This window comes from Panthera tigris, chromosome A1, assembly GCF_018350195.1.
Source record: "Panthera tigris isolate Pti1 chromosome A1, P.tigris_Pti1_mat1.1, whole genome shotgun sequence".
NCBI lineage: Eukaryota > Metazoa > Chordata > Mammalia > Carnivora > Felidae > Panthera > Panthera tigris.
The window spans coordinates 192,397,863-192,417,881 of NC_056660.1; the positions used below are offsets into that span (position 1 = coordinate 192,397,863).

Below are 20,019 nucleotides of genomic sequence, written 5' to 3' on the forward strand. Positions count from 1 at the left end.
GTGGTACAATACCCATTAGTGCCCTGAAAGTCATTACCTTTTTCCCTGGTCAGGCAAGTACCATCCACAGGTGGCAGGTCTGTCTCCTACTGGGGCTTTTTTTTTTTTTTTTTTTAATTGTCATGTGGACAGATGGCTTCCTATAATCTGTAATGGGAATTCCTGTGTTGTAGGAATTATACAAAATCTAGGTGTCTAAAGTTCCACTTCTACCTCTGAGCCTCGGTTTGCTCAGGAAGGAAAGTGGGGTGGTAATTCGGCACCACAGGCTAACTGCCATGGTGATTATATTTGGTAGGTATAGAGCACACCTAGCACAGTGCCTGGCACAGAGTAGGTGCCCAAAATACATGCTTCTTGCTAAACTCAATACCTGATACCAGAATGGATTTCTTCCTCAGCCCCCAAAACTTCAACTCCCTATTTCATGATGTATTAAATAAACACTCCTCACGCCCAGTCCAGCCTTCTCTGTCATTGCTTGCCTGGACATTCGGCACAAGCTGCATTGTACTTGCCCTTTTCCCAAACGGACCCTGCCTCTTCCTGCCCTGACGCTCTGACTCATTCTGCACCTCCTTCTTTGAATGCCTTTTCTGTCTCTGACTGTGTAATGCCTACCCAGGCAACACAAGAATGTCATCACCTCCTTCCCTTATTTCCCCAGAGCTCTGCCTCCTTTGGGCACTAAAAGGCAATTCACTTCTACCTCTCTCATTCCTCAGGTCATTCAACAGATACTGATTGAGGTTCTATTATGTACCTGGCATTGTGCTGTGGCAACAGGGTCCCTGGTCTTGTGAGTGTATTTTAGATGGGAAGAGGCAGACAGTAAGCAAGTAGACAAGATATGATTAGGTGGTGATGAGTAATGTGAGACTGAATGACATCAGGGCTAGTCTGCATAGGGTGGAGAGGGAAGGATGTTCTGGGGGAGACAACATTTTTAGCCAAGACATGGGTAAGGAGCTAGCCTTGCAAGTGAAAAGGGTTTCAAGTGGAGGAACCAACAGGCACAAGAGCCTTAAGATGGAGCTAAGCATGGCATGTTGGGGATGCCATGCATGTTTGAGAAACAGGACAGAAGCTGGGTGGCCGGAAAATTGTGATCAGGGAGAAAATGAATAGCATCTATTCAGAGTCCCCTTTTTAAAGGCTGGACACAAGGTGGCAAGCAGCATGTGGAAGCCTGGATCCAGGCACTTCAACTTTTTCCATCTACTTTAACCTTGTGTTATACTTAATGGTGTTTCTGAGCTTTATTTTTTCTTCCTATTATTGACACTCCACGAGACAGGACTATCATTTATTTGACTCCTTATTCCCCATGACATCTACCTGTGGACATGGGTACTCATTATGTATGTTGATGAGAAGAAAAAGTGTATATTCTGGGATTAGAAATGAAGCTTATCCAGTTTTTTTGTGGGTGTGGGGTGGGTGTGGTAGGGATCACCTGGACACGTCTCAGCTGATTCTAGCTGCAGAGCCACCTGCAAAAGGAGACTGGGTAGAGCATAAGCTCTTCTGCAGGCAGAGCCCCTACTGCCTCCTGAGCCACAGCTGTTGGCTCTGGCTGCCTGACTGAACCCCCAGCCATGGCTTCTTTGGGCTCCATAGATTTATGCTGTGGGCCAAACACTTCTGAGTTTAGTTTACTTCCCTAAACCTGGTTTCTTCCTTGACAAAATCCTGTAACTGTTCATCTTCTCTGATGGTTCACCTGATTCAGGATCCCTGCCCTTTTACTCTCCAGCCTTATTCTGCCATCGTCCATGCTCAACTTGGTATTGCAATGCTGTAATTACATAAGATGGGGTTTCTCAACCTCGGCACTATTGATATTTTGGGCCGGATAATTCTTTGTTGTGGGAAGTTGCACTGTGTGTTGTAGAAATTTAGTGGCGTCCCTGGGTTTTTACCCACTAAATGCCGTCAGCACCTCTGCCCATAGTTGTGGCAACAAAAAATATCTCCAGACATTGCCAACTGTCCGGGAGGCACAAAATCTGCTCTGGTTGAGAATCAGTGACATAAGGCTACAACTAAGAGGGATCTTAGAGACCAATTAGATGAATCCCACTTATCCCACTTCACAAATGAGGTCACTGAGGCCCAGAGTAGGAAATGTGTTGCCCAAGGTCACACCACAAATTGGCAGCAATGTAGGCAATCGGCTTCATATTTTTTTCAATCTCCAGTGCGTTTCGTTAGTGTGGTGAAATCTTAGGAGGCAGTCAGGTAAAGTGAAAAGGTGGTGGCTTTAGAGAGACAGAGTAGGATTGGAATCTAGGTCAAGTCATTGACTGGCTGCATGACCTTGGGTTCTGAATCTGAGTTTCCATTTCCTCTTATGCAAAGTGGGGGTGATAAATCCCCACCTCGCAGGATTGTTTTGAGGACTAAAGGAGAGATTTGTCCTAGCTTCTTACCCGGTATGCAGTTAGTGCTTGGCCAATGCTGGTTCCCTTCTTCCTTGTAGGGCTATGAAAATGGCAAGTGTGGTATGGAGAAGTAAGGCTTGTCTTAGTAGGACTCAGAGTGCCCATGGAAGATTAGGTCAGTAGGCACTTCTTTCCAGTGGACTATGTTAAAAATGCAAGTGGTGGGATTTGGTGTTTGTAATGGAAACAGCCAAGTAGTTTTCCCATTTGGAAAATAACTGGCTGTGTTGAAAGCTGATTCATTTCACAAAGTTATTTCCCACCCCCACCATGCCCTTTCCTGAGGAGATATCTTTGATAATTGTATCTTATCTCTAATGTCCTGTGTCTCTCTCTTCTCCCAGGAGAATGTTATGTTATTATAGACATGCCTAAGGAGGAAAGGAGTGTTCAGACCCCATGTCCTTGGGAACAGTATCTTTTCTTCCTCTTTTATCAGGTGAATCTAATGGTATTTTCTCTTGGGAACAGGGAGATTTGACTCCATCTGGTAACTTGCATTCTGGTGTTAGTCTGACCACTGACAGAAATAACCCTAATATAGTTCTTGGTAATTTTCAGATAAGTTTTTATGAGCGTTTTCTCTGACTCCCAAGCTGACACAACTGCAGTGGTTCTCAATCCGGGCTGCATATTGTAATCACTTACAAGTTTAAAAGAAAACCAGACAACACCAATACACTGACAAATATGCCTGAGCTCAGATAAACCATATTTGGAGATGTATCTTGGGCACTAGTGATTTTGTGTAAAGTTCAATAGGTGATTCCAGTGTGCAATTAGCATCCAGTATCACTGCTTATTTTGACACAAGATATCCTAGATCTTTGATGAGAAAGATGAGGCTCAGAGAAGTTAATAATATTCTTGTCCAAGATTGTAAAGGAAGAAGGAAGAGAAGCCAGGTATTGTGAATCCTGATCTAGGTCTTTCCACTGTACCAATTTGCTTCTATACTCATGATGTGATCTGGAAACTTCAAGAAATAAAAGCTTTTTGAAAATTACAAAGCACTGAAGTAAGGTTGTCAGTGGCCAGACTAACACCAGAACGCAGACTACCTGATGGCAGTCAAGTCTCCATAGTCCCAAGGGGAAAATGCCATTGTATTTGGTAAAAAGGAAGATGGCTTCTTATGCAAGAACTCAGTTTTCTTAGCTGTAAAGTGAGATAGGAATGTATTGCCTAGACATTCTTTCCTTGAAAGAACATTAGCATTTGGTGAGGAAAGAACTTGCCATTTTGTTTCTTAATTAGGATAAGTTGAGTTTTGAGATTTCATTGAAAGATATTCATGCTCATTTCTGTAGGGTATTGCTGACTCTCTCTGAAGTCTATATTAGGGTGTTATTGAACAAATAACCTGAATAGGGCTATAAAAGATGCAAGATAAAGTAAGGAAAATCAGTGGATATGTATGTCAACTTTCACACCTGTGGCATCTCCTTGACTCCAGGGGCAGTCCATATACTCTGAGGATACTCTGACCATTAGGAACTCCTTTCTGTAGCTGAGACTAAGTCCAATGTCCTGTAACTCCCAGAATGGAGCCTGGTCTTAGTCATACAAAAAGCTAGTACAAAAAGCTAGCACCATTTCCCCAGGATGGCCCTGAAGATCCTTCTTCAGGCTGAATCAACTATTTTGCAGGGGACCTGCTTTTCAGTCCCCTTTCCAATGTGCTTGCTGCTCCCTAGCCTGGATCTATTTTAAAGGGACGATAAGAAACTCTTTCTCCTCTTCTCCATTTTTGTAGTCCGGTCTGGAGTAGTGATTTCTACTAACTCAGAGAGACAGGTTGGCTTTCCCAAAGGTGTAGCAGGTATAGCTGTAAAGCATTCTTTTTTTAAAAAAAAGTTATTTTGGCTTTATAAGAAGGTAGAGAACTGCTTGCCTGCTATTTTCCTGACCATCATGCATCATGACCTGGTTACCAGTGAGATAGGTAATGTAAAGGCTTTGGATTCAGGCAGACCCAGTTCAAATCCTAGTTCTGTCACTTATAGGAACGTGAGCAAGTTATGTAATCTTTTAAAGTCTGACTTCCTCTTTCAGAAGGCCCTACCTGAGAGGGCCATTATAGTAATATAGAAAGTATGAAGTGTGCTTAACATAGCATAGGCTCAGTACATGGTGACATATGCTCTTATAGGCATTATGATCATTATCCCAGCTATTTGAAAGAAAGGTGACAGAGATTAATTTTCTCCACCTGTCAGTGTTTCTCCACAGAAACACTGTTAAAGTGTTTCTTCATTCAGAGGCACCCTACATGCTGGAGGTGACTGTAGGTGTTGAAATAATGATTGGAGCTTGAATCAAAAGAACACGAGTCCACTGGTTTCTTTGCCTTCCTTCAACCCTTTACCATAGAGATGGTGGTTACTCTCTGAAATGGCACAATTAGAACTTTGTTAATTTATTTGAGATCTCTGACCCCTGTTAATATGCCAAATTCCTTGGGAAAGAAAACATTTGAAGTTGTTCTTAATCATCAGTATCTAAATGTCAATAAATGTCAGATCCTTTAGAGAAAGCCCATCTTGCTGGAGTGAAAGAAAAACTTGCAGGAAAGAATGAGAGGATCATATGGTGTGGGACCAGGATGATCTATGTTTAAGCATGGTCTAAACTGGTTTTGGTTGTGACTCCGCACATCACAGATACACCTAGACTCCAGTCTGGGGGTGTCTGGAAGATATACCCTGTGAGCCATCCAGTTCTCTGGAGGTACTGTGACCACTGTATGTCAAGCCCTGCTCCCTATGCAGTTGGAACTGTGGCCCTTGAAAACCAATATTACTTGGGTTTTTTGCTTTGTTTTGTTTTGTTTTTGTTTTTTGTTTTGGTTATCCTGTTTGAAAGAATAACTCACGGTGAACTAGTTTAGCTGAAATGACTCATTTGAGAGCTGTTTGTGAATCAGGAATGGTGGTTACCATTAAAAATGTTCAGCAATAAGGAAACAACATAACCTTTAGAGCTTTGGCTTCAGAAATGGCACAAAAATGGAATGGACAAATATGAAAAGTAGATAATGGATCCACAGTGATTTAATTCTTGGTGATACTTTCATTTTATGCAAACACCAAAAGAAAAGAAAAAAACAAACCCTGGCTACTTGAAAGAAAAACAGGAACCAAAAAAATATTTAGTGTTTGATCAAGCAAAAATCCTTTCACACATCTGTCAAGAGAATTAAAACAAATATAGATGTTAAATAAAAGGCCCAGGTACCAAAGAGCAAAATTTAATGAAAGCCAGAACTGTTAAGTATGGATTCCTGTTGAGAAAAATGTCAATCTCTTTCAGAGTTTTCCCAGTACTCTATTTTTAAGAAAAGTGTAGTAAAAATACATAATACAAGTTAACTTTTTTCTTGCTTTTGTTTTCCCCCGTCACCCCTCTATTGATAAAAAGCATCTTCTGTGGAGTCTTGGACCCCCACACAGCATATACTCTCATTGTTAGCTTAGATGGTCTCTCCCTATCAGATCATGTTAGTGGTGAGCTCAGTGGCTGGAGAGGCATCTTACCAAAGGAAAAGGTCTTTGAAGCATGTTGATAGAGAGATATTTCTAACTCCTCTGAAATGCACTCCCTAATGACAGGTCATATCATATTCTGCAGTGGTAGGCTAAGGGCTGACAAAAATCTGGTGGGAGGACAGGGGATGGGGAGGACATCAGCTGGCAGTAGTGAGAAGTAAAAAAATCCATCTTGAGGGTCCTGCTTCATGTACCATGCCCACATTGACATGTGAAAAGACTGAACAACACTTGAGTTGAAAGGGCATAGAGTTTGATTCGGGGATGGTTCTTTGCTACGGCTGATACTAGGAGAATGGGGGAGACATAGAGATGGTGGGTGTCCACTGAGAGAATCCACAGATGAAGCCAATCATGCTGCACCTACTTGTTGGTAGGCTCCCAAACCTTTAGTCTGTCAGTTGCTAATGATAACCCCTAGCAGAGAAGACTGGAGAGAAGTAGGGGGTAAGGAAACAAGCCAGAACATGGTTATCAATAAAAGCTAAAGACACATGGCACGCACTGAATCATGCACCTAGGAGAGTGGCTGCTGGACAGCTGGAAGCCAATTGCACCAAGAATGAGAGTTGGGATCTCCAAGAAAGCTATGTACCAGGAACCCCCTTTCCAACTAAAGTTGCAGTCAGCCTGAGCCTCTCTCTATGTACCCTGTCACTTCTCTAAACTTGCTTTAGTTCAGCTTTATAGTCACAATCATGGGCATACTGAGTCTGGTCATTGGAATAATACATCCTCATTCTGTCTCAGCCAGGGGGAAGGTCAGCCTTCTTGGGTTAGAAGTTGGGGTCAGTGATCTTAAGGTCCCCAATGTCATTATCAACTTAATTCATCTCCTTGTTTTCCTTAAAGTAATTCAGCCTTGGGTATTTTACTTTCTAAAGTGGCCACATGCTAAAACAACATTTTTATATGGACATAAAAATCCAAGTTCTCCAGGTCAGCAAAACTCTAAGCTGACTTGGTCTCTTAATCCTAGGACAGCACACACCATGGAAGGTTCTGTTGCTTGTGGGCTTCAATGATGCTTCCTCTTCCAAAATTCTTCCATCCTTTTTTTTTTTTTTTTTGCATTCAGTTTGCATAGCATTTTCCCCCATATCAGAGGCTCCAAAGAGAGTCTACTCCACAGTGGGGTTCCTGCTCAGATGTCAAGCAAATGAAAAGTGACAATCATGGGCAATATCTCCCAGGCTGTCAGTTATTCCCAAGGCTGTACTTGGTTCAGGAGGCCAATTCAGCCACCAGAGTGCCTTTGGGCTTGAGCATAGCAGAAAGACATACTGCTCGGTGCTGAGGTTGACTCTGTGAAGAAACCACCTAAGGTCTATGGGATGGCTGTTATGCGTTAAAGGAAGCTCTCTCTGAGACTCCAGCAATAACTTTGTGAGTCCTCCTCTGACTGCACACCTGCCTTTGTCCTCTCCACCACCCTTGGTCTGAATTGCTTTTTGCACATGTTCTCAGCTACATCAGTGTCTAGGAGGTGCCCTTCCTGGGGAAGGCAGTCCACTTCTCCAACAACATCCATCCTCATCCATGTCTTGGGGTCGAGAAATGGAGGGTAACTTAGAGAGCTCCCATAGCGAATTAGTTTGAAGGTTGCCTCTTTCCTTTTGCTTGCTTGTAAAGTGGAGCGAATCTTTAATCTCCAATCTGAAAACTGAAGAGACATGGGTAGGGAGTTGGGAATAAGAAGCCAGGAGGAGGAAGGGGCCTAACAGAACCTTCAAACCATGGATATTAGTAAGAAAGAAAATCTTGCACAAAGACACATTAACAAATGAATTAAAAGAAAACAGTACAGTTTCCTCATTAATGTTCCTATGACTCCATTTTCAGAGACACAGGCTCTGTTCAACAGGGTTATTCTCCCCTTATTGCGGTGCAGTGTTATTTATCATCCTCACTTAGCAAACGGAAAAGGGTGAAAGAACATCAAAAAAGGAAAAGGGACGGCAAAATGATTTTTCAATTCTTCAGGAAAATCTGGTGAATCATCTGATCCTTGTGGTCATGGTGGTTGGTGGCGGTTGCGTTTCAATTTTACTGTTTTTGGCACTGAAGGGCTTGGTATGGAATTGGGGGAGCTTGAGCTTGCTCCCCAAGGGGTCTCCATCTGCTCCAGTTACAATCCTGTGGCTCCCAAGGGCATCCCTGAACTGTGGCTCATGCAGGGAATCGACTGCATGGACTTGGGGAAGTCATGGCTGACCACCCGGCCGTTTTCTCCACTGCCGCCACCGCTGGTTCCTGCCCCACTGTTTCGCGGGAGTGTCGATGTCCGTATGGCTTCATTGATGGATTGCTGTGGGATCAAACAGAAACCCTTTTCAGGAGGACCGGGGGTTCTTCCCCAGGCCCTTGGCAGTGACTGGTAAGGAGAATGAGTCAAAGCTGGACTTAAAATCTCACTCCACTTTTCCTCCTCACCCAACCCCTTTCCTTATCTGGAATGCTAACCTTGGCTTCCCATGAACTCACAAAACAGCTGTGTGGCTCTGGACAAGTCTGATCTCATCTCTGGACCTCCTGTTCTCTCTGTGTAATGAGGTGTGTTAGACTGGGTGGTCACTAAGATCCTTTCTAAAAGTTCTTATATTCTGTGATTTCTGAAGATGGAAGTATTCCATGGTAGTATTAATGATAATAAATGTAGCAACATGATCAAGTGGAAAAGCTCTAGAAAGGGGTTTGGAAAACTTGGGATTTTAGTTCTGGTTCTGACATCAACTAGTTGTATGACCTTGTGCATATCTCCTTACCTCTCTAGACCTTTAAAATCTCCATGTTTGTAAAATGTGATGATCTATGCACCTGCAGACTTTTGTTAGCAAGAATGGTGCTACTGCGTGAAAAATGATTTGAAATGTTAAAAAAAAAAAGAAGTATGTTACTGCTGAGTTAAAATTTAAAACCACCTCTGATTTGATTTAGGAAAAATTCTTTCCTGCCTCTAGTAATATGTGTTATGGGAATATAGGACTTGTTTGAATAATAGTAAAAATGTAATTGGAAAGAAGCATGTGCTAAAGAAAATGAGAATGCATTCCAAAGATCATTATCTGAAGGTCAGCTGCTTCCCAACAGCACATATAACCTGACTTCTAGACTGACACATCAGTTCATTGCTATTAAGCTTGTGATTTCCAAAATATTAGACTTCTAGATATGAAAAGGACTCCAGTGATCCCTTAAGGGTCAGATGAGTGAGGTAGAATGTTCAAGACCACAACCTGGAATTAGAACCATATCTTATTAGATAAGAAGAAGGGTTCTGTTCTGAGTTCCTTTGGAGAAAGAAGCTTCATGACATGAAATCCAAACCTGTCTCTCTTCTTGTCACTTTTAATTTCCTATTAAGAGATACTCATAGAATTTTTGAGGTGGGGGTTGATTTCTTGGGAATCATATATAGGAGAATTGTCTATGAGTTGAGAGGTGTCTGAGACCAATTGTACCAATCCTTCAATTCTGTTCTCACCTCCTTCTTGAAGCCATCCGAGACTGTACCATCAAGTGTTTGCCCCCTTCAGCCTAGTACTCCTACATTACACATGCTTTTGTAATGGTTCTGCTTCAGGTATATGGGTTTTCTCTTCTTTAAGAGAGCTGTCTGGAGGAGGGCAGGGTTCATTTTTCCCCCAGTCTATAGCTGTCTCCCATAGTGCCCAGCATGTAGTTAGATGCTGAATAGATATCCTTAAATTTGTCTAAAAAAAACAAAAACAAAATCCAACCACCTAGAACCCTTCTCAACAAGTTTATGAATTTTCTTCTCTGCATATTTCCATGATCCTAGTGATCAGAGAAGTCAGTCACTCTCTGGTGGCCAGATAGACATAAACAGCAGTTTGACCTAATTTTTATTCTTTGTACTATACTATGCTGGAAGTATTATTACTAGCAATTCTGACAGTGTTTTTTTTTAAGAGTTATTTCTTTTTAAAATCCCTGATTCAGACAGATTTGCCCCAAAGGATGCTCTACCCACACTGGTTCTGCCTCCTCCTCAAGCCTCCGGACTTGATTTATTTATATTCTTCCTTGATTGTCCTCCACTCAAGAGGAAATGTGCCCTGGATTGCATTCTTCTAAGTGAAGGTCAAATAAAAATTACTGTGATGCTCTATGGGGGAAATGTGAAAAGAAAACCCAAGGAATTAATGGTTACTTATTCTCACTTATGCTTATTTGTGTGTATGGGAATGAGGAAACATTCTATGGATTAACTTGGGATGTTTATCTTTTATGATTTTTCTCTACCACATCCCTTTAATTAAAAAATAAAGTTTAAAGTTCACACAGATAATCCTGGGCTTTGTTTCTAAAAAAGTCTCACATATTCCCATAATATTCTATTGAAGTTGGTGATACTTGATGAATTTATCTTAAAGGAGAAGATTGGTGGCATAGTAAATATTGGTGCCTACCAAAGTCTGAGATAACTTAGCTAGGCATGTAGCTAAAACCCTCCATGTTCACACCATTCAGAAATGGTTTTCTTGGAAGTTAAGGGCTTCTCCAAGGTCAATAACTCCATAATCCTATTGACAGTGAGTGCTACCTGCTTACCGGCTTCTTTTCTAAGACACTTATGGGATCTCAGGAGAACAGATGAATGGAGTCAAAACTTTGGAGTGGAAAGCAATACTACAAATGACTAGATCATTAGTTCTCAAATTTGACTGCACAATGGAGTTATCTGGGGAGTTTTCGGGGGAAAAGCACTGATGCCTCAGATATACCCTCAAAGATGTTGACTTACTAGGTGTGATGCATGGCCTGGACATCTGGGCTATTAAAAACTCCTCAGGTGATTCTAATATGCAAGCAAGGTTGAAATACACACATCTAGTTTATATCCTTCACTTTATAGAGAAAGTGAGGACTTCGGACCAACTGACTTAAGGTTGTAATTATCTGTCACCTAGTGTCAAAGTGGATGACCTTCTAATTGTACCCTCTGTAGCTAGGCTATCATAAGCTGATGTCCTTCTTCCCCTTGCCTCTAGGAAATGAAGTTCTCCCTCGTCCATCCTTGACATACCAGCCATTCTTAAAGTTCATCCTTACAGTTGTTTTTGAAGCTGATACCCAGGGAGAAAAGTGTGAGTTAAAAGTCCAACCTCCAGCACCCCCAGGTTAACTCTTGAGAGACTCACTTCTCTAACAGTGTTTACATCCAAACCCCCAGCCACTTGCTTTTCTAAGAAAAGTCTTCCCAGACTCTGCACATCCTAGAACATCCTAATAAAAGCTCAAACCTCAGTGATGACCTCCTACTAGCATGTGTGCTAAGAGCCAGAGTGACTGCCTGCTGTGGAGGACACACCCCTGTGTTACCAAGTCTCTCAGCTGCTTGATAATTCTAGGCAAACATGTAAAGCTTCAGCTGCTGTGTCTTAAATACAGTTCATGTCAGTATTGCCACATACAATTGTTTTCCACAGGGAGAAATATGGGCAATAATACAGACCCTGGTTGTCTTTAATGTCAGTGAAGGACTCAGTTTTGGTCTGTTTCTCCAGGCAGAGGAAAGGGGATCTGAGACTTCAATCGGGAGCATGTCTTAGGTTATGTATCTTTGCAACTATATGACCACTTAAATCTTACTCAAATGGTGTGGTTGTCAGAAGTCCCTTTCTGAGTCCCCACCTCTCATGTGTTCTCTTCTTCCTGAAGTCTTCTTATGCTCCGGTGAGCGTGGACTTCTTCCTATTTCTGGGCATAAGTTCTAATCTTTGGGTGTCTCACACATGTACATCCTTTGCAGGCAATGCCTTTCCCCTGGTTAATTCCTTCCATACTTCAAGTCTGCTAGATACCAGTTTCTCAGGGGAACCTCTCTGATCTGTCCCAGCCCTCATTCCCTCAACAGGACTTGACAGTCCAACATTTTTCTTCAAACACTCACTGAACATGTAAGTATCTATTTACTTTCTGTCTTCCCATCATACTTGTAGCTTCTTGAGAACAGAAGCTATGTCTATTTTGTTCCTGAGTATGTCCCCAGTGCCGAGCAATGCCGCATACAGTGGTGCTCAGTATGTCTTTGTGGAAGGAATGACTCCAGGATGATTTCCCACTGTCCTGTGACACCTATCGTGTGTCTTGTTCCTATGACATATCAAAAAGGAAAGGGGTTCGACAACACACAAGCAATAGATTACTAATCATGGATGGCCTCAACAACTACCTCAGGAAAACCTAAGGATAGGGCTGCATCTTATTTGTCTATGTACTGTGGCTGCCACTTGAGGACACACATGGTAGGTACTCAGAATGATCTTTTCCTCCATTGGAAGTCTAATTCCTGTTTTTCTAGCTCCTAGCTTGTGTGACCTTACTAGGACAAACTACTTAAGCTTCTTTGAATCCCTATTTCTTCATCTGAAGAATTGTAAGCACAACACATTACAGGGTTAATGAAATGTATATAAAGTACTTTGAACATGGAAGTTACTAAAAAGATGTCATCTTCCCTTCTTTTCTTGTTCTTCCCTTTTCTACCCCCTTCCTTTTCTTCTTATCTCTTCTTTGCACAGTGGGGAAAGGCTCTTTGACCATGGTTGAGAAATTGGGGGTTGGCCCTCAACTATGTTTAGGGGCTCAAGATCTTAAAAGTTGGCCAAACACAGTGGTCAAGGAAAGGAACAGGAAGGAAGTTTCTCACCAACGGCCTGTGACACTGTTAACATGTCTGTAAAGAGCTAACTGCCTCTGGGGAAGGCTAAGTACAGAATAATAAAGAAAACTATCAAGTTGTGAACTCATCTGAGAGGCAGGTTGATAGTCTTCTACTTTTCTCCTTTGGATAAGAGAGAAGTTGGTGGGGCTTCAGAACTGAAGGGCTGGGTTGATTAAGAAAGACAGTAAAAGTATCTTCTCTGCAGTTGGAAGATTAAAACATCTATTAGGAACCTTGATGAGTTGGGCAGAAGTTGTGCCGAACAATGGAATTAATTATAAAATATTGTGGTGAAAGATCCTGATGAATGAGTCTAAGAGATCCTGATGTTGGCTTCTGAGAAATTTGACATCTTTGTAAAGGAAAGGGTGCGAATGTCCCCCAACAAGTTATGGCATGACTCAGTGGCTTCTTCTAAGGATTCTTGTCTTAACCTGAATGTTGTGATTTCAGTGGTGAAAGCCAACTGTCTAGTTTTAAGAGGATCCCAGTCTTTAACCACCCTGGTACCGTTACCTGGCACTGACCATGATTATTGGGACATGGTAATCCCATGGGAAGGGTCAGAGGTCCAAGCAGTTCCTGCTTGATGGATGCCTGCTCTCATGTGATTTTATGAACACAAACAGATGGGGCCAGAACCACTTTGGATGATGATGTTTGTGCTTCTAGCCTGGGTGGTTTTGATGGTCATATTTGTTTACCCAAATAGCAGCTCTCCCCCATGCATCACTTCATCCTTCAAGAGTTTTTCTCTTCTGGGGACAATTCTACGTAATTTTACTGATAATTATCCTATGTGTGTGGAATGTCCAAAGAGAAATTAGACATACTTCTTAACTTAAAGAACTCACAATCTATATAGCTCAAAAAACCTAGGACACGTAAGTAGGGGCAGTAAAAGGAAAGTCTTAAAAAGACTGTAGCTGATCACTAATGGGAAAAATAATTATTATAAATAGTAGTTATCAGTGTGAGTATTGTTATTTATTGAGAGCTTATTATGACCCAGGAATTTTGACAATCCCTTTATGTCCATTTATCACACAATGCTCACAATAATTTTATGAGATATGTCCTACCACTAGCCCCATTCTATAGAAAATGAGGATCAGAGAGCTACTGGAGCTTGTCCCAGATGACACAGTTGGCAAATAGAGCAGGCAGAATTTATGCTCAGACAGTCTCTAGAGCCTGTGCTTTAGGCCACCACACTGCACCATGCTCTCGGGGACCAGTGAGAAGGAGATCCTGCGATATGTAGCAGGCCAATCTTGAACCCTTGGTTTGGTCATAGCTCACGTGGAAGGTTTTGGGGTGTTATAAAGGTTGTAGTTCACCTAGCTTTTTTTCTGTTCTCCTCTGCCTCCAGAGTGGGCTTTCCTCACTTTGGAGAATTTTTGGGCTTATGTTCGGGTGGAATAGGCAAATAAATCTTTGTTTAGGTTCTAGGAGACCTTATTGTGCTTGTCAAGCTCTTTGGAGGTCTACCCTGGGTTTAAGGTCTGAGGCCCATGCTTTTGCTCTGCTTTGTCCTTTCTGAGAAGACCTGGTGTGGGTGAGCTGGTTAAGGGTAGGAATGAGGTGTTCCTAGGTCCGCTGGCTAAATACCATCATACTACCATCCCTTAATTGTTCCTTGTTATTGTATCTTGGTTACATTGCCTTTTAAATGGGCCCTATGGGCAGAAGATGGGGAGAGAGATTAGCCTGCATTAAGGCACATGGGTGGGAAGCACAAGGTGGGTGGCTAGAGTATGGAGTATGTAAGAGCAGATTGCTTGGGAGGGGAAAGTAGGCTGGAACCATGATGTGGAAATGCTGAATGCCAGGACAGAAGGTCTGAATGCCAGGACAGAAGGCCCTCCTCCTCCAACTCCCACTCTCTGTGTACAGAACTGAATACAGAGTTTCCAAACAGGGGAAGCAAATGTCCAGCAATGTCTTCTCCAAGAGCGACCCTGGAGATATGTGTAGGGCTGTTGCCCCAAGGCTGGGAGTGGCTAGGCAAGAGGCTATGGTCGTGATTCAACAGTGGGTATATACTGAGGTTATATAGGCTTCTCAGGGCACATTCTAGGAGAACAAATCCTACCAATGAATCTTCTTAGTCTGGTCAAACCAACGTAACAGCCTAGGGTACATTGCTCAGTGACTGCATTTCCCTCCACTTTTGTTGGTCTGAATCCCACTTGTCCTTCCTCTTAATTTTTGCCTCTTCCTGGAAGCCTTCTCTAATTTATGCCTCCTCTGTATTCCTATAGGCCTTCCTATATATAAGTTGCTTCACTGAGTAATTTTGCTGTGCAATTTTTTGTTGTCGAAGGTCACAGATTGTATCTCCAACCTCTGTCTCATTATGATATCTTGCTCATGGTGTTGCCTACATAATTAACACTTGCATAAATATTTTCTTATTGAAGCTAAATCATGAAATGTGAGGGGTCTTGAAGGTTATTTAATCCAAACTCCCTTTGAGTATTTGAACCTATATCCTCCCCCAGAGTTACTCGGCCTCTACTTGTATACCTCCAGTGATGGGAGGCTTGCTACTTATTGGGATAGTCCATTTCCTTTCCCAGTAGCTCTGAAAGAACATTAGATCTCACTGTGTTAACCTCTGTTCTCCATAGCTTTTAGTTATTAGTTCGTATTATACACTTTGGGACCCCACAGAACTCGTCTATTTTTTTTTCCCACCTGCAAAGTCTTCACGTTTTTATAGACAGCTCTCATATCCTCCACAATTCTCTTTTCCGGCTATTTGCCTTCAGCAAATAGGGTCATCTAGCTAACCTGCTGCTCTTCTGTGCACGATTCTCTTTGCCAAAGTCCATCTCACAGTAGAGTAACTAAGAAAAGACCTAACTCACCAAGCATGGCAAGATTATCTATCTTACAGAGGGTAGACACCCTCTCCTGTATTTTGAGAGCTACACTTCTGTTAATGAAAACTCAGAGAGAATCTACTTTTGCAGCAACCACTCTTGCCTCACATTGTGTTGACTGTCCACTTAAACTCCTAACTTTTAATCTCACCACCCCATCTCTGGCTGGTACAGTTGTTTCCCAGGCCTTATGTTGACTCTGACACATCCCATCTCCCTTCCTTTCTCATAGCTGTCTCCTTTCCCATCACCTTTCCCATCGGAGCTTTCTGGGCCCCTGCCCAGAGCTAACTTCAACTTGTTTCACTCTCCACCCTTTCTAGCACAGACACTCCCAGGAAACCCAGCTGTATCACAAAACAGGGTAGGAAAAAGGCCTGGGAAGACGATGCCACCTTCATCCGCTTGGATTCGCTACGGGATTTGTAGCAGAACTCGATTAAGGCAACCAGCATGGCTAGTCCAAGTCCTCCAATCAGGATGTAGAACACGCCTGCCACATTGCTGAGGCTCAGAGCACTTGTCTTGTCCTAGGAAGGGGAGGAGGGAAGGGGGCAGGGGGAAGAGTAAAGTGAGCCAAAAGGCTAGAGACCATCCAAGCAACAGCATTTTTACACACATACACTCAACCCCATCACCCTTTTTAACATTCAAAATAGTCGGAGAGGCTTTTTATTCATTGATAGAGTGCTAAATATTCCTAGGAAAAAGGTGTGTGTGTGTGTGTGTGTGTGTGTGTGTGTGTGTGTGTGTGTGACAATATCCCAAAGCATCCCTGATTATATTTAATTTATAATTACGTTTCCCTCCCTCCACAATGCCTGTTCTGGGGCAAGAAGCACCACAAGAAATTCAGGCAGCTTCTACCAAAATCTGCATCCTTGAGCTTACCCTATTCTTTCAGAGAATGTGCGCCTCCCTTTCTAGTTCAGTTCCTGTCCCCCACCTCTCTGTTGTGCAAAGCATCGGCCTTGCTTATTGTTTATGTCTCTGAGTGTTTTTCTGAGTTGGCATTTAAAGTGAACTTTTCCCTAGATGTACGTTTAATTTCAACTTAATAAGAGAGTTATTGCACACATAATAAAGACCAATCAATGTGTACTTTTAACTTACTGATCTGAGTCTCAATCTAGGGAAAAAAGAAAACAGTGGGGGTGGGGGGGGTCTTAGAATAGTAAAAAGGCACTTGGATAGAAAAATGGCTCTATTAAATCCCAGTAATTATGTTTAATTGGTGTCATTTTTCTGTTGGAGGTGCTTGCTAAAAGACATCGTAGGCAGACTCAGGTAGCTGAATTTAGAAATCTCTGGTGCCTACAGTAAAAGATCTTACACTGGTTCTGGATGAACAAAGTCATGGAACAGACTAATTCCCAGGGCTGGGGGATAAGTACCCATGTCCAGTAGTGGGTAGACAGAGCTCACTTTGTGGGGCCTGAGAAAGGCCATCAGTCTGGTGAGACTGTCCCTGCATTCTGTCACCTCCAGTCAGGTTCAAACTGTCGGACTGAGGAAACTGGTGGTCAGGGTGAGAGTTATAGCTCAGAGAGAGGCGGAAAGTGCTCAGTCAAAATTTTGACACAGGCAAGTGAACGTCTTTAAATCTTCAAAGAATACTCATTCTTAGATGTCATGGTGGCTCTAACATCTTCGTTTATATTGTTTGCTCATGTACAACAAGTTTCTCATTGAATTAAAATGAAATGCACACTTCAGCTGGCACAGGTACACACCATGGTTGGTTAGTTGGTAACAATGGATAGGATATAGCTTTTATGTCTCTGTATGTATTCTTTTTCAGGTGGGGATGGAGGCAAGCCAAACAAAAGGTGAACTGTCTTGCCCTAGGGACTCCTTGGACATCTGCCTATTAAGATCTGGACGTGTGGAAAGGAGTTTGCTATGGACTAAGTCAGTGGGCTCTGCCCTAGTTCCACTTGGTGCATTGTACAGGATTCAGCAGGGCTGAGCTTGGGGACTGCAGCTGGCAAATAGGAGCATGCCTTCCCTCCCCAGAAGCAGCACTAGCTAGCAGAGCTGTAGGATTATCTAAAGCACACCCCTTTGGTGGCTTCCTGTATTGCTAAAGCAGATGGCTCTTGAATATGGGTTACACTTGGCAAGGCATAGTCTGGCTTTGGAAGCAGTGGAAATGATTCTTCCAAGGGGTAGAATTTCTCCTGCTCTGGTATAATGGCCTGATAAGGGATATGCCCAAAATGCTTGGTTCAAGAGTTGGCTAGACAAGTAAATCCCCACTTGGTGTGGTTTTTCAGAACACTCAAAATGTCTCCCTGTTTGTCATTCAGGAGGTCTGTAATCCTGTTTCTGAGACCAGGATTTATGGTCAGTAGAAGTTCCTATAAAACTCGTCTGTGTGGGGGGAAAATTTTTTTTTAAAAACCAAACCAACTTTTCTGTATAGACGGGGCTAGGGGTAAGGTGGGGAGGCATGTTAATGTGTCATCAGTTCACACCTTAAAAAAGAGTGGTTGACAGTGATGCTCAGAGGGAGTGGATGAGGAACAGGCCTGGGGGAAGGTGGTGCGCAGGAATCTGGGAGGAAAGAAAGAAGTCCTGTTGGCTTCACATGCTAATCAGCCTTTCAATAGCTGAAGTGCATCTTGCCTCCTTGGTCACCAACACTTTGTGTTTTCTTCCTCATGGTCTTTTCAAGTTCACCTTGGTTGACGATTGTCTTCAAGGATAAGGGAGTAGTGGGCATCCTTTTTTTTTTTGTTTTTTTTTGGTCACTCTCTTCAAGAAACCCTAAGAAGGCATCTACCTCCTTGGCCACAGAGGGTGGGGTGTCTATTTCTGGTATACCTGGGAAGGAAGCAGGATGAGATCTTCATATGAAAGTAGGGATAAAGGGCATATTGTATGTAATTGCAGAAGAAGAAACATCCAGTGGCTGAGCACTTGACTGTGTCTGGAGGTGGAGAGCATCTTTCACTTCTGAAGGAGGTCTCTGGCCTACAGAGACTGCAATGTGTGTTGGAGGACACATCCTATACAAACAGAGAGGGTAGCCACAAGGTATGGGGAGTTCCACCTCTTGCAGGACAGACAGTGCCACTCATCCCCTTCTTATGCCAACACAGGGGGTGAGGGAAAGACTTCTGGAATCAAGGGGGCACCCGGGACCTTTCCCTACCTGTATTAGGAAGCAAACATAGATGTAGCACGACTGTCTAATCTGGCATAATTTGATAGGGTGTGGAATGAAAGGCTGGTGTTGCTATTTTCTTAGCTCGCATAGTTGGGGAGTTTACATTTAGGCAAGGTTTTATGATCTCCCTTATGTGTACCATTTGCTTTTTGATCACACCAACTTTAGTTCTTTCAAAGGAGGCCCGAGGCCGCGGTCTTCTGTTCAGTTGCCTTTAATGACTCTCTTTGACTCACTCTGGGAATATGATGGGATATCCAGGAGCAGGGTTAAAAATCCACTTTTAATCAGACCAGAGCTCTGATTCCTCCATACAAGAGGATGTGTTTCTTCATGGACTTATGTACGAACAGCTGTGTTCATGTTTCCTGGGAAAGCTACAAGCTTCCCAGATATGACCAGGGAGAGAGAAAAGCTAGAACCTAAGTCTTTTGAGCACCCTTCTGGGGGACTCCATTCTCCTCCCATCCCATAGCAGCTGTACTCCCAAAAGCCAGGCAGCTTGTTGGTGGGAGTGAAAAAGTCACAACTTGTCTTCTGCCAGGAGGGAGGGAAGAGAGTGACAGCACTGAGAAGAATGACAGGTGAAAAGAAAACCCCCAAAAAATCCATCTTTCAGAATTGTTGGGCTTGTTGTCATGGTGATGAGCACCCCCACCCTTCATCCATCCCCCTTAACCTGTTGTCTTGAATTGTCGCCTCCCTCATGTGGAAAGGAGAGGTTTTAATTTTCACATTTTTTCTTGCTCTTCCCACATAATGGGGGACTGTCCCAGACTCCCTCTGTGTTTCTGAGCCAACATCCCGTCCAAGAATATGGGGCTGGCTTAAGTCTTCATGAAGAGGTTTGAGCCAGGCCTGAGCAGGAGGGACTTGAAGCTTTTTTTTAATGGCTTAAGTAGAAAGTTCCAAGGAGAAGCCAAAGCCTTTGGCCATAGGACCATTCCCTCCCATAGAGACTGGTGGTGCCCATCATCCAAGGCCTGCTAAGTCTGGACCAAGACTTCAGGTTTCTCCAACTGCTTCTTATCTTCCTGTTAAGAGTGTGAACTCCTACAAAGCAAAGCCTCCAGCTCCTGCTCTTCTTTCCATTCCATAGGAATTCCACACATTTTCTGATGTCTGTACATTTGGACTTTTAGGGGCTGCCTTCAATTGTTTCACATGCTGAATGTGTGACCTGACTTGCCTTTCAGGGTCGAGAGAGAAGTCCAACCCATTTCCTACCTAGTAGCCTTCCTGCTGTAATAGGCTTTCACTTGTGCTTTTCCAGAAC

The 20,019-nt window shown here is 42.9% G+C and overlaps 1 protein-coding gene across 4 annotated transcripts in view; it reads right to left on the reverse strand.

Moving 5' to 3' along the window:
- Positions 1–8,032: 8,032 nt before the first annotated feature.
- GRIA1 (glutamate ionotropic receptor AMPA type subunit 1) overlaps positions 8,033–20,019 on the reverse strand; it is a 301,502-nt gene continuing 289,515 nt past the window's right edge. For all 4 annotated transcript variants that reach the window (XM_042960060.1, XM_042960057.1, XM_015535468.2 and 1 more), the window contains 2 exons: positions 15,967–16,101; positions 8,033–8,321 (listed from right to left, as the gene is read on the reverse strand). In XM_042960060.1, the coding sequence (XP_042815994.1) occupies positions 8,121–8,321; positions 15,967–16,101 (336 nt within the window). In that variant the 3' untranslated portion in view covers positions 8,033–8,120. The remainder of the gene's footprint in view (positions 8,322–15,966; positions 16,102–20,019) is intronic.